The following is a 14186-nucleotide window of genomic DNA, read 5'->3' on the forward strand; positions in this document are numbered from 1 at the left end:
CACGTGTGTGTATCTGGTCATGTGTACAGCAGGAATGTCTGTATGTATCTGTGTTTGGGCAGTGCTGTGTTTATAACCCAAAAACCTGCCACAGACTATGACCCAAGTGGAACCTCTGTGATTTATGGACTGAACTACGTAATCCCACATAATCCTAGAGCCCCCTCCCCTGCACTGCATGTACACTCAGCCATGAAATTAGAAGCAGATACAACATGAGGGCTGTGTGTAAACCCCACATGAGATAACACACACAATCTGATAAGTAACACACACACTGTCTCTCTCTCTCTCTGAGATAACGCACACAATCAGACGGCACACCCACACACACTCACTTCATCTCTCTCTCAAACACACAGACACACACACTGAGTTCAGCTGTGCATGCAGAACATTGGTAGATAAATAAACAGAGTGATGTGATGTAGTGCGTTCTTGCCGCCGTGCCAACAGGCCAACAGCGAGAGGAGAGTTGTGTGCTCTCTGAACCAACAAACACACACAGCGGGGAAGGAACGCTTCCAGGGGACCACAAGGTCATGGAAACTACTAGCAACGACAGCTATGCTAGTTTGGATCAATGTCGCTATAATGTTGCTTCCACATCATTTCCACAACAAACATCTTCTAAATGTTTCCATCTGACAACGTTGAAACGATGTGGAAAAATATTATTATTAATGTTGCAGGTTATTAATGGTTATTAATTATTAATGGTTATTATAGTTTATTAATGTTGCAGGTAACACACTAACAGCATGTCAGACATACTAGTTACGTAGGTTACTAATGGTAACACACTAACAGCATGTCAGACATACTAGTTACGTAGGTTACTAATGGTAACACACTAACAGCATGTCAGACATACTAGTTACGTAGGTTACTAATGGTAACACACTAACAGCATGTCAGACATACTAGTTACGTAGGTTGCTAATGGTAACACACTAACAGCATGTCAGACATACTAGTTACGTAGGTTGCTAATGGTAACACACTAACAGCATGTCAGACATACTAGTTACGTAGGTTACTAATGGTAACACACTAACAGCATGTCAGACATACTAGTTACGTAGGTTACTAATGGTAACACACTAACAGCATGTCAGACATACTAGTTACGTAGGTTACTAATGGTAACACACTAACAGCATGTCAGACATACTAGTTACGTAGGTTACTAATGGTAACACACTAACAGCATGTCAGACATACTAGTTACGTAGGTTGCTAATGGTAACACACTAACAGCATGTCAGACATACTAGTTACGTAGGTTGCTAATGGTAACACACTAACAGCATGTCAGACATACTAGTTACGTAGGTTACTAATGGTAACACACTAACAGCATGTCAGACATACTAGTTACGTAGGTTACTAATGGTAACACACTAACAGCATGTCAGTCATACTAGTTACGTAGGTTACTAATGGTAACACACTAACAGCATGTCAGACATACTAGTTACGTAGGTTACTAATGGTAACACACTAACAGCATGTCAGACATACTAGTTACGTAGGTTACTAATGGTAACACACTAACAGCATGTCAGTCATACTAGTTACGTAGGTTACTAATGGTAACACACTAACAGCATGTCAGACATACTAGTTACATTCCCCTGCATAAGCTGTGTGCTGACAAGTTAAAGTATAGCCTGCAGGTAACATACACCACATGTATCAATCCATTGTGTCAGGCTACATAAGAGTGACATAAGGTGACTCGCAGAACTTACCCCGAGGTCTTTCCCCGCCCACTTGCACTCGTCACGCTTTGAGGGCGTGGCTGGCCATGCGATCTATGGAGAGGAGGAGAGAGGGAGTGTTATAATTCGGAACAGAGGACAGAATGAGTCATTGAGAGAGATTATTAACAACAACATCATTGAGTTTTATCTCAATCTCTTCATTTGAAGATTCAATCATGGACACTCTTACTGACAGTTGTGGCTGCTATGTGTGATGTATTGTTGTCTCTACCTTTTTGCCCTTTGTGCTGTTGACTGTGCCCAATAATATTTGTACCATGTTTTGTTCTGCTACCGTGTTGTGTTGCTACCATGCTGTTGTCATGTTGTGTTGCTACCATGCTGTGTAGTCATGTGTTGCTGCTTTGCTATGTTGTTGTCTTAGGTCTCTCGTTATGTGGTGTTGTGTTGTCTCTCTTGTTGTGATGTGTGTTTTGTCTTATATTTATATTGTATGTATTTTTTTGTTTTAATCCCAGGCCCCCGTCCCCGCAGGAGGCATTTTGCCTTTTGGTAGGCCGTCATTGTAAATAAGAATTTGTTCTTAACTAAATCATTTAAAAGTGAGGGAGTGGTATACTAAGGAACAGAGGAGAGAATGTGTCATATGAACAGAGAGAGTGACTCATCATATAAAACCAGAGAGAGGGAGTGCACAATCATTTTCTGGGGTCCATTCAGGGGGTAGTCTAACCAGGAATTTAACCCAGGTTCCTGCAAATGATAGTCCAACACATTTGCCATTGCACCAAAGTGTTTGAACCTCTGGATGAGTATGTTAAGTGTTGCACGTAGCTTGCTACCTTGTTATGCTGAAGGGAAGTGAGTTTTGAACCATAAAGTAAGAGAGACAGATAGCTTTAAAGGGAGTCCAGTGTAAGTCACTACCAGTTTAGACTGGCTCCTAGCTAGCAACATCAGGCCTAGTCTTATTCACTTGCTGGGTCAAAATTAATTCCCCCCCCCAAGTCTTTAGGTGGACCCAGGTTCAAAAACATTTGGGAACCCCCTGTATAAGCTTAGTTTTACACTCCTGAAAGTTAAATAACCAGAGCATTCCTGAGGCCCTTTGGAGGGTCATTTACAACGTTCAATTAAAGATGGTGGTCCTTATGGTCTTACCATCTGTCACATTCATGTGTGTGTGTCCCGCCAGTGTCCCCTGAATTATAAAAACAGATCGTGTGTGTCCCGCCAGTGTCCCCTGAATTATAAAAACAGATTGTGTGTGTGTCCCGCCAGTGTCCCCTGAATTATAAAAACAGATTGTGTGTGTGTCCCCCAGTGTCCCCTGAATTATAAAAACAGATTGTGTGTGTGTGTCCCACCTGTGTCCCCTGAATTATAAAAACAGATCGTGTGCTGGGGCCCTGCCAGTGTCCCCTGAATTATAAAAACAGATTGTGTGTGTGTGTCCCACCTGTGTCCCCTGAATTATAAAAACAGATCGTGTGCTGGGGCCCTTCCAGTGTCCCCTGAATTATAAAAACAGATTGTGTGTGTGTGTCCCACCTGTGTCCCCTGAATTATAAAAACAGATCGTGTGCTGGGGCCGGACTCGTAATAAGAGCTGGAATAATCATCCACACACATGAAAGTTGAGGAGTACAACAAGTCATAGAGGTGCAGGTACCAGAATGCAGGTAGGTGCTAGAACATGTGTACACACCCACACATGGTATGCTCATGGCACTAGAAAAAACACCACACATAGCAGGTTAGCAAACACATACACTCACACACACACACACCACGCGGGCACACGCACCATGCGGGCACACACACACATCCTTCTATTCATAGCGTATCTCTCTTCAGGATCAGCTGAGCTGTTCTGTCAGACCAAGGGGACCTGCAGTGCACATCTGGGTAATTGCATTAGATTTGCTAAATCACCACTTTTCCACTTATCTTTCTCTGCATTATCAAAGATCTGAATAGGGAAAACACATCCGCGCCAAGGGCCCAAAAGAATTATGTAATTCTCTTATATTTAAATAACCTCTGCAATGCATACTGTGTGTGTGTGTGTGTGTGTGTGTGTGTGTGTGTGTGTGTGTGTGTGTGTGTGTGTGTGTGTGTGTGTGTGTGTGTGTGTGTGTGTGTGTGTGTGTGTGTGTGTGTGTGTGTGTGTGTGTGTGTATTTCAGCACTTAAGGGCCTTTGTAGTTTCTCCAGTGCCTCAGTGCTTCTTGTTCACATCAATCTCCACGTCTGTGATAGCTGTCAGAATCAGATAAAAAGACTCTTAACTCTCCTATAACCTGTTCCAGGTGGACTGATGGAATTATAAACAGGCCTGTCTGGAAAAAGAGACAGAGATGGAGAGAAGGGGATGGAAGGAGGAAATCACAGTAATGGACTCCAGAGAGATGGAGAGAGGAGCAAGAGTGGGTCTCGAATAACAAAGGGCTGGTGCTCAATCAAAGATGTTTTTTAATTTGAACACACCATGTTCACTAGCCAATCAGCATCATACTCTGTGCTCACTAGTCAATGAGCATGACCTCTGCACTCAGAGATCCAAATGTCCAATTAGGATAGGTTTGGATATAACGTGAACCTAAATCCTGATCATGCCGTATAGCAGATCTAGTCAAATGGAATCCGGCTCGCCAACTGGTTTAATTACATTTATTCAATTATATTCCTGTCCCCCAACCATCTGCACAGAGGAAAATCATCCCAATGAAAAACATGTAAATACATAGCTCTGCCATATACAGCTGAGAAGTGCATTCTAATTACTCAAGCATCCTCACTTCCTTTTGCTAATTATTCATACAGATCATCATAGGAAAGTTCAGACAGCTTTCAGCTTTCCAGTATTTATGGGAAATGCGGTCCAAGTCTTCTTCTCTCAGAGTTTGATTTGGCAGTGAGGTCCCTTCCATAGCTCCATAGATTTGCTATTATGTGTTTTCATTGGCAGTTACTAAATGGACGGCTTGCCTATACACTGGACCTCCTGTCTGAATCAATATCCACTCCTTAAAAGTGGGTTTATTTTATTTCATGTATATGTGCCTTTTACTGGAAGGATTGATAATAAGCGGTCCATTGTATGTCTGTATTGATGCAAGACCCATAGAGCAAATGTTGGTTTTGTGTGGTCTGTGTGGTCATTGTGTTGTCTTCATAACGTTGACCTTGTGTGCGGTCGAAGAGTAGGACTCTTACCTGTTTGTGCTCTCTGTTGAGATTGACCAAGTCGAAGGAGAAGACATGGTCCTCGGCACCCACCAACAGTCTTCCTCTCTCCTCGTCCAATAGGAAGGTGTCGTAGCCGGAGCTGTTGGTGAGGCCGTTGAAAGTGATGAGGTTACTGGACTCTACCATCTCTGAAACACACACAGAGGACAGAGCATGGGTGAGTCTAAAGCAGATAGACAGACAAACGGATGGATGGAAGAGGAAGAAAGGTGGACAGATGGATGAATGGATGGGTGGTGGGTAGACAGACAGACTAGGGTTAAACAGTTCCAGTAATTTTCCCCAAATTCCCTGCTTTTCCAGAAATCGTGGTTGGAGGATTCCTGGATTTCCAGCTTATTCTATCATAATTCCAGGAACCTCCCAACCAGGATTTCTGGGAAATACAGAGAGTTTTGGGAAAGTGACAGGAATTAATTAAGCATGCCTGGAATAGAAAGACACAAATATCTAAAGAGCTTCAATTTAGATACGCTGTCACGTCCTGACCAGTAAAATAGGTTATTTGTTATTGTAGTTTGGTCAGGACGTGGTAGGGGTGTGTTTGTTTTGTGTTGTCGGGGTTTTTGGGTTGTGTTCTATGTTTTGTATTTCTATGTTATATTTTCTAGTTTTCTATTTCTATGTCTAGTTTATTGTTTTGACCTTCAATTGGAGGCAGCTGTTCCTCGTTGCCTCTAATTGAAGGTCCTATTTAGTAGGGTTTTTTTTCTATGGGATTTGTGGGTAGTTGTTCTTTGTATAGCCTAGTAGCCTTACAGGACTGTTTCGTCGTTGGTTTTGTATACGTGTTTATTTTTGTTTTCCTTCTTCAATAAAAAAGAAGATGAGTATACATATTCACGCTGCGTTTTGGTTCAATTCATACGACACCCGTGACATTCGCTGCATGTCCATAGTCAATGTTACAGTTATAACCAACAGCAAATGAATTATTGCACAACAGAGTATTGTATGACTGTGTTCCTGGTAAAGTGACATAGACAGATGAAGAATTTAAGTTCTGGGAGTTCAGATTTCTAAAGCTAGACACTTCTAATAAGGTTCACCAAAAACTGTCCATTGGGATGTCACACAGATCTGGTCAGGCATGGCGTGAGGCCTCTAAGGTGGACACTGCGTGACCCAATCTCAGCATGGCGCAAAAGCTGCCCAAGCGTGTGATTGGCTGAATCATTTATAGGCATTTGGGACAGGGCTGTGTGTGGTCAGTTAAGATGTGTAGTACAGTGAGTGCAGAGGCATAGCGATAAACAGCAGGTGGTGGCAGGACAGTAAGTTCCTATAAACCTGTCAGGTCAACGAAACATCCTCCAACCTGAGACAAAACCTCTGAAACGTTTATCACCAAAGGTAACTTTTGATGACACATGCAGTAGTAACAGCATGTTGAGACTGCTGAGATAAAGCCGAGCCAGCCTTCATTACACCAACAAAAATAACCAACTCAGAAGACAACAGTGTTGCTATGTTTTTGCCTCTGGTTCCTCAATACAAATCAGAATTGCTACTCAACCAAACAACCTGGTTGAAACATTTTCCTAGAAAACCTAATAGAATGATTAAGATAAGTGAGCATGATGATAAAATAATTGATGCGTCTCTAACAGTTTCGGGGGTTGGATTCTGCCCTTCTACGTATCTGCTTCCATTCAGACTACACTCCTTGTATCAGACACACCTGGACATACTGTAGACATATGGCCTGTACAGAAATTACAGGTACATTAAAAACCCATGTCTCAGCACCCTGCAACACCCTAGCTCTTCCATCACCGTCCCCACTGGCAGTCCTCTGAGCCCTGATTGACGGGCGGCTAGAATATCGCCCTAAATGGCACACTATTAACCCTACATAGTGCACTACTTTTGACCGGGGCTCTATGGGTCCTAGTCATCAGTAGTGTACTATGTCGGGAATAGGATGCCACTTGGAACCTTAACCCCAGAGAAGCCATCTGCGCCCACTCTCCCCGGGTATTGTGGGTAAGATCGTGGACATCTGTGTGTATAGAGAGAAGAGGGAGAAGAGAGGGGGTGGGGGGTGTCAGTGATCCTCTCGTCTGTGTCAACATCGCTCCGTATCAAGTGTTCCATGGTATTCCCAATGGGATGAGGAGGGGAAGAGAGAGGGGGGACTGTGGATCACCCAATAAAGAAGCTCACAGCTCATCTAGGTCGACTAGGGCCGCTTCAAGGCTGAATGTGAGGCTTTTCAAGACGTGTGTAGTGGTTGGTGTTACAGTACTGATATTGTGCTGTCTGTATCGCCTTTATGGCAACCTGTCTGTTTGTGTGTGTGTGTGTGTGTGTGTGTGTGTGTGTGTGTGTGTGTGTGTGTGTGTGTGTGTGTGTGTGTGTGTGTGTGTGTGTGTGTGTGTGTGTGTGTGTGTGTGTGTGTGTGTGTAGTTCATGGGTACGTCATTATACAGTACTTGTGTGAAATTCTGTATGCATGTCCATCAGTCATCTAACAGCTTCTCCAACAGTTAGAGCAGATGCAACCAGAGAAGAAATGTCAAGTAGACAAACAGAGACTGGCTGACTGATCCCGAGTCTGGAGACATCGTCAGTGGCTATCAGATAACCCTTTACTCCTAATCAACCAATCAGTTATGACAGCCCCGGGACAGGAAACAAGTTATAGTGAGCACAAGGAAAAGTGCTACAGTGAAGGTAATGCTTGAAGAGGTGGACTTCTATTACATACAGTAAGTAAAGGGGAAAATGGAGAGAGTTGGTCAGAGAGGAAGGGAAGAGATGGAAGTTAATAAGTCACATATTGAACTGTGATGGTTTTTAAATGGAGATGGTTTGTCACTGATAACCTGAATACAACTTCTGCTACAAAAACAAAAGGTGAGGAAGAAAGGGTGAAAGAGGAGAATGGAAGAGGGAGACTTATGAGAGACCACAGGAGGTTGGTGGCACCTTAATTGGGGAGGACAGGCTTGTGGTAATGACTGGAGTGGAATTAGTGGAATGATATCAAATACCTCAAACACATGGTTTCCATGGTTCCCAGGTGTTTGATGTCATTCCATCTGCTCCGTTCCGGCCATTATTAAGGACCGTTCTCCCCTCAACAGCCTCCACTGTGAGAGACAGGAGAACAGATAAAGAGAGCGAGACGGATATACCAAGACAATGGACAGAGACAAAAATAGGAAGAGCAGACGAGATCTGCTCATCTCAAACAGAACAGAAAGGTATGCAGCTATACTCTCTGCCATTTTGGCTCTGGATCTGACACTTCCCGCCCCTTTAAAAGCCCTCTAAAAGTGAGCGACTGTTGAACCCTGGAGCCAGGAATTTGCACGCTCTCTCCATAATGGCAGCCGTGGAGATCCATCGCGAAAGGTTTCCCCCAGATGGGCCGGAGATTAAACACATGCCACATATTTCAACACGTCGTGTTCTCAGAGTAAGACAAGTTGGGATGGTAGGCTGAGCGAGGCTTTATCGTAGCTGAGGATCACCAAGGCTGCGAGGCCGATGGAACTGGGGCGAGACACCTAAGAACCCAAGAGGTAAAGACGGACACGCTCGTTTGGAGACGTGTTCACACACAGTACACACACAGCACAACGGCCTTTCTCTCAAACAAATGCAAGGGAGCAGATGTACAGTCACACACACACAGAGATATACACACTCTACAAACACACACACAAACCCCAAACACACACACTAGCATGTATTACATACTCTTTGTCTTTCTACGTGCGTGCGCACACACACACACACACGCACGCACGCACGCACGCACGCACACTCCTCTTCCCAGACTAAGTTGTAATCCAATCAGTGTTTCTGCAATGGCAGCATTAACCAGTGGAACACTGAGCCCACTCAGCAGTTTCACCGCACACACACACTCTGTCCAACACCACCACACTCCCACCTCTCTCAAACACACACACTCTACCCCACACCACCACACTCCCACCTCTCTCAAACACACACACTCTACCCCACACCACCACACTCCCACCTCTCTCAAACACACACACTCTACCCCACACCACCACACTCCCACCTCTCTCAAACACACACACTCTACCCCACACCACCACACTCCCATCTCTCTCAAACACACACACTCTGCCCCACACCACCACACTCCTACCTCTCTCACACACACACACACACACACACACACACACACACACACACACACACACACACACACACACACACACACACACACACACACACACACACACACACTCTGCCCCACACCACCACCTCTCTCAAACACTCAAACACACACACACACGCACACACACACGCACACACACTCTGCCCCACACTCCCACCTCTCTCAAACACACACACACACACACACACACACACACACACACACACACACACACACACACACACACACACACACACACACACACACCACACTCTCACTCGAACAAACACACACACACCACACACATACACAAACACACACTCCTTATAACGTCTTTCACTCAGACACGTGCGTACACATATCCTTTCTCTGCTGCCCATCTCACACACTCACTTATACAAACCTCCTTCTCTTCATACACATCCTCTGTTCCCCTGCTCTCCCTCACACACAGAAGACAGGGAGGTGTGGCTGAATCTGGACCACAGACCTGTCTGTCTGTCCGTCCGTCCGTCCGTGTGTGTGTATACCTGTGCCTGCTCAGGCACACATCTCTCCCTGTGTTCAAGCACTCTTTCTACGCGTGGACATGTGTTCGCATTAAGTACGTCCTCGAAACCGATAAACACTCCTGATTCATTCAAATAAATTATTCGCTCCCTATTGTACGCCACTATAGAAAATAACCAGGCTCTTGTTTTATTTTAAAAGCCCTCTGGGGGAAAAAACTATCCAAATTGAATTCACAAGTGTGATTGTCAGGAGGAGTGCACTTCATCTTTCCATTCTCTAAACAGAGAGGCCTTTCAGCTGCCTACACCCTCTACACTCAGCACAACGGCAGAATAACCAAACATGAAAGCGGCGAGACATTCAATTATGTTTATATATGTTTATCTGAATGACTCGAGCATAAAAGTAAGGCCCAACAGGAGAAAAGCACTTCACAAAAAACTTGCAACACTAGGTTATAGGAATAATAGCAGCGTTTATTGGGGAGTGTTGGGAGTTGGAGAGAGGTTTTCTGGGGAACAGAAGTAGAGATTACCTGTGTTTGAAATCGCCTCATTTCCTCTTTCAACATTTCATTTCCCGTCTCTCTGCCAGATCTGTGGTTGGCACTAGTTACCACAGCCACAAAGTCAGAAGGCCCGCCTACTTGACCAATCAGATGAGGGAGTGTGATGACCTGTATGCCGGCAGTTTGTGGGAAACGATGGATCAGATGAGGAACTGTGATGATGCGTATGCCGACCAGCTTGCAGGGGCAGACGAGATACATGCTTTTATCTTGTGATCCGTCAATGATTTGGTTTTTATTAGCTACAATAATAAAACCAACTGTTATAAATGTGAATTGGTAATCAAATGTCCTATTAAAACTCAGCTTGCAAGCTTAACATTATGTTTGCACTTACTCACAGTTACTTGTCTTAACCCCAAATAGGTTTACTCCAATATCTGCATTGTTTTTAAAATGGCATGTAGACAAACAAATTGACACATCTTGATTTTCAATTTTCTATTTCAAGTAATCCGCAAATAAAAAGTGCAGTTTCACAGAAAGGTTCAAAGAAGTTTTTTTATTTTTTAATTGGCTGATTTAAAATGGAAAACTTCAGCCCTGTTACATTTATTAATTTAAAGTTGCAATATGCAGAAATCACTCCATTTCCTTGTTGCAAAAAAATAGTTTGCCTAATTTCAGCTTGTGACTAAACAAGCAAGTATAGTGTAGTGAATCATTGTACCATCTAGACCGCTGTGAAATATCTTTTACATAACCAAAAAATGTGTATTTTCTGCTTTAAAGCTGGTGTACAAAACCAAAAGTATAAGATGCAAAAATTAAACTTAAGAACGAGAAACATAGAAATAGGGATTTGCTTTCAAGAGAATGACAGATCTATAACTCACATTTCTATGTGAATTTGGTCGGGTCACCCAAAAACGTACATACTGCAACTTTAACTTAACATAGCCTTGCAGTCCACCTTTTTGTCATTTCCTACCAGTTTCTGTCTCTGTACAAAGACATGGTCTTCAAGCAAAACATAGCAAAACATAATAATATACATAACAATCATAATAATAATTGATTGTACTTACAGTACATGGCACTTTTCTAGACACCCGAAGCTCTTCATAGTGTAAGGGGAAACTCTCCACCCTAACCCCACTTACATAGTATATTTGTATTTCTTTTATTGGCCCATCCACCCCCCCCCCGAAGTACAAAAATAACTTTGTTTTACATTTTAGTTCTTTTATCAGCTATTTTGTTACATATATTGTACATTATTCATACAATTTACATGCATGGTGCTTTTATAGACAGTATTAAATGATAGGAATTGTCACGCCCTGACCTGAGAGAGCCGTTTTTCTCTGTTTGGTTAGGTCAGGGTGTGACATGGGGTGGGCATTCTATGTTTTCTATTTCTTTGTGTTTAGCCGAGTATGGTTCCTAATCAGAGGCAGCTGTCTATCGTTGTCTCTGATTGGGAATCATACTTAGGCAGCCCTTTTTCCCTCCTTCAGTTGTGGGATCTTGTTTTTGTACAGCTCGGTGAAAGCCTGCAGAACGTGACGTTCGTTTTCCTTTGTTTGTTGTTTTGTTTAGTGTTCTGAGTTATAATAAAATTTTGCATGAGCACTTACCACGCTGCACCTTAGTCTCCTCTCTACGACAAGCATTACAGAAGATCCCACCACAAAAAGACCAAGCAGCGTGCCCAGGAGGAGCAGGGATCCTGGGCCCGGGAGAAGAGAGAGTGGAGGACGTCCTGGACCTGGGAGGAGGCACACGGGGAGATTGGCAGAGTCAGGGTGGAGACCTGAGCCAACTCCCCGTGCTTACCGTGGGGATCAGGTAAACAGCTAGGCACCGTGTTATGCTGTGATTCATAGCCCAGTGCGCGCTGTGCCAGTGCCCCGCATTTGCCGTGCTAGAGTGGGCGTTCAGCCAGGACGGATTGTGCCGGCTCAGCGCTCCTGGACTCCAGTGCACCTCCTCGGTCCAGGATATCCTGCTCCATCTCTATGCACTGTGTTGCCAGTACGCCTTCACAGCCCAGTTCGTCCTGTGCCAGTGCCCCGCACTTGCCGGGCTAAACTGAACATCCAGCCAGGACGGGTTGAGCCAGCCATACGCTCCAGATCTCCAGTGCGCCTCCACGGCCCAGGATATCCTGCGCCAGCTCTACGCACTGTGTTGCCAGTGCGCCTTCACAGCCCAGTTCGTCCTGTGCCAGTGCCCCGCACTTGCCGGGCTAAAGTAAGCATCCAGCCAGGACGGGTTGTGCCAGCCCTAAGCTCTAGACCTCCAGTGCACCTCCACGGCCCAGTATACCTTGAGCCTGCTCTGCGCACCGGTCTCCAGTGTGTCTCCTCAGTCCGGTGAGACCGGTTCCAGCTCCACGTAAGAAGCCTCCAGTGATGATCCATGGCACGAAGCCTCCAGTGATGATCCATGGCCCAGAGCCTGTAGTGATGATCCATGGCCCAGAGCCTGTAGTGATGATCCATGGCCCGGAGCCTGTAGTGATAATCCATGGCACGAAGCCTCCAGTGATGATCCATGGCCCGGAGCCTGTAGGGATGATCCATGGCATGGAGCCTCCAGTGATGATCCATGGCCCGGAGCCTGTAGGGATGATCCATGGCCCGGAGCCTCCAGTGAGAATCCATGGCCCGGAGCCTCCAGAGATGATCCATGGCACGGAGCCTGCAGTGACAGTCCCCTGTCCGGAGCCTCCGGCGACGGTCCGCAGTCCGGAGCCTCCGGCGACGGTCCGCAGTCCGGAGCCTCCGGCGGCGTTCCGCAGTCCAGAGCCTCCGGCGGCGGTCCGCAGTCCAGAGCCTCCGGCGATGATTCACGGTCCGGTTCCTCCTCCCCCGATCCACGGTTTGGTAATACAAAAGCGGAGGGATCAGCGGGCGGAGCGGGGGCTACGCCCCGAACCGGTGCCGCCACCATAGGTAGATGCCCGCACCCTCCCCTATAGGTTCAGGTTTGCGGCCGGGAGTCCGCACCTTTGGGGGGGGTACTGTCACGCCCTGACCTGAGAGAGCCGTTTTTCTCTGTTTGGTTAGGTCAGGGTGTGACATGGGGTGGGCATTCTATGTTTTCTATTTCTTTGTGTTTAGCCGAGTATGGTTCCTAATCAGAGGCAGCTGTCTATCGTTGTCTCTGATTGGGAATCATACTTAGGCAGCCCTTTTTCCCTCCTTCAGTTGTGGGATCTTGTTTTTGTACAGCTCGGTGAAAGCCTGCAGAACGTGACGTTCGTTTTCCTTTGTTTGTTGTTTTGTTTAGTGTTCTGAGTTATAATAAAATGTATCATGAGCACTTACCACGCTGCACCTTGTGGTCTCCTCTCTCCGACAAGCGTTACAGGAATACAGTTTGATATACACATTACACATCAAATGGTACTCATCATGACAAACTCTTGCAATGAGTACCATGGGATCTTTAGTGACCACAGAGTCAGGACACCCTTTTCAAGTCCCATCTTCTTCCATTCTATTGAGGAACATTACATTTTTAGTTAGCACTTCAAAATGATTCAAATGAAATTAATGTTGTAAAAGTGTATAGAGTACAATATAGTGATCTGTCTTTGGACTTCTTGTTCATTTCAGAAGCATATTTCTCTTGGGCATTTGTTTGTCGGTCTTTCCGCTGGTGGCATCCATACGTCTTTGTGCCCACAACCTGAAATGGAAAACCATTGAATGGGAGACTTTTACTCTCCCAAATGAGTTGTTTTTTTACTGCCAAAGGCTGAGCATCTACAGTGGGGGAAAAAAGTATTTGATCCCCTGCTTATTTTGTATGTTTGCCCACTGATAAAGAAAGGATCAGTATGTCGATGTGTGTGTGTGGTCTTGTTCTTCTATCCTCGTGGGGACCTGAAATCCCCAGAAGTCCCCACAAGGATAGTAAAACAAGGAAAATTCTCCCTTGTGGAGAACCATTTTCCCCATGAGGAAAATGGCTATTTTAAGCTTAGGGGTTAGATTTAGGGTTACAATTAGGGTTTGGGTTACAATTAGGGTTAG

General features: G+C 45.1%; 1 protein-coding gene and 1 long non-coding RNA gene across 2 annotated transcripts in view; one reads left to right on the forward strand and one right to left on the reverse strand.

The window, feature by feature from the left end:
- Nucleotides 1–10296, forward strand: part of LOC123743787 (uncharacterized) — a 35336-nt gene extending 25040 nt beyond the window's left edge. Inside the window, exons 2-3 of the long non-coding RNA XR_006770673.1 lie at nucleotides 5039–5135; nucleotides 10227–10296. This is a non-coding gene — a long non-coding RNA (uncharacterized lncRNA). The remainder of the gene's footprint in view (nucleotides 1–5038; nucleotides 5136–10226) is intronic.
- Nucleotides 1–14186, reverse strand: part of LOC106597410 (semaphorin-3aa) — a 75881-nt gene that overhangs the window by 47070 nt on the left and 14625 nt on the right. Inside the window, exons 2-3 of the mRNA XM_045722241.1 lie at nucleotides 4946–5106; nucleotides 1755–1817 (exon numbers count right to left, since the gene is read on the reverse strand). Coding sequence (XP_045578197.1) covers nucleotides 1755–1817; nucleotides 4946–5106 — 224 coding nt within the window. The remainder of the gene's footprint in view (nucleotides 1–1754; nucleotides 1818–4945; nucleotides 5107–14186) is intronic.

The sequence above is a fragment of the Salmo salar genome, chromosome ssa07, assembly GCF_905237065.1.
Source record: "Salmo salar chromosome ssa07, Ssal_v3.1, whole genome shotgun sequence".
Lineage (NCBI taxonomy): Eukaryota > Metazoa > Chordata > Actinopteri > Salmoniformes > Salmonidae > Salmo > Salmo salar.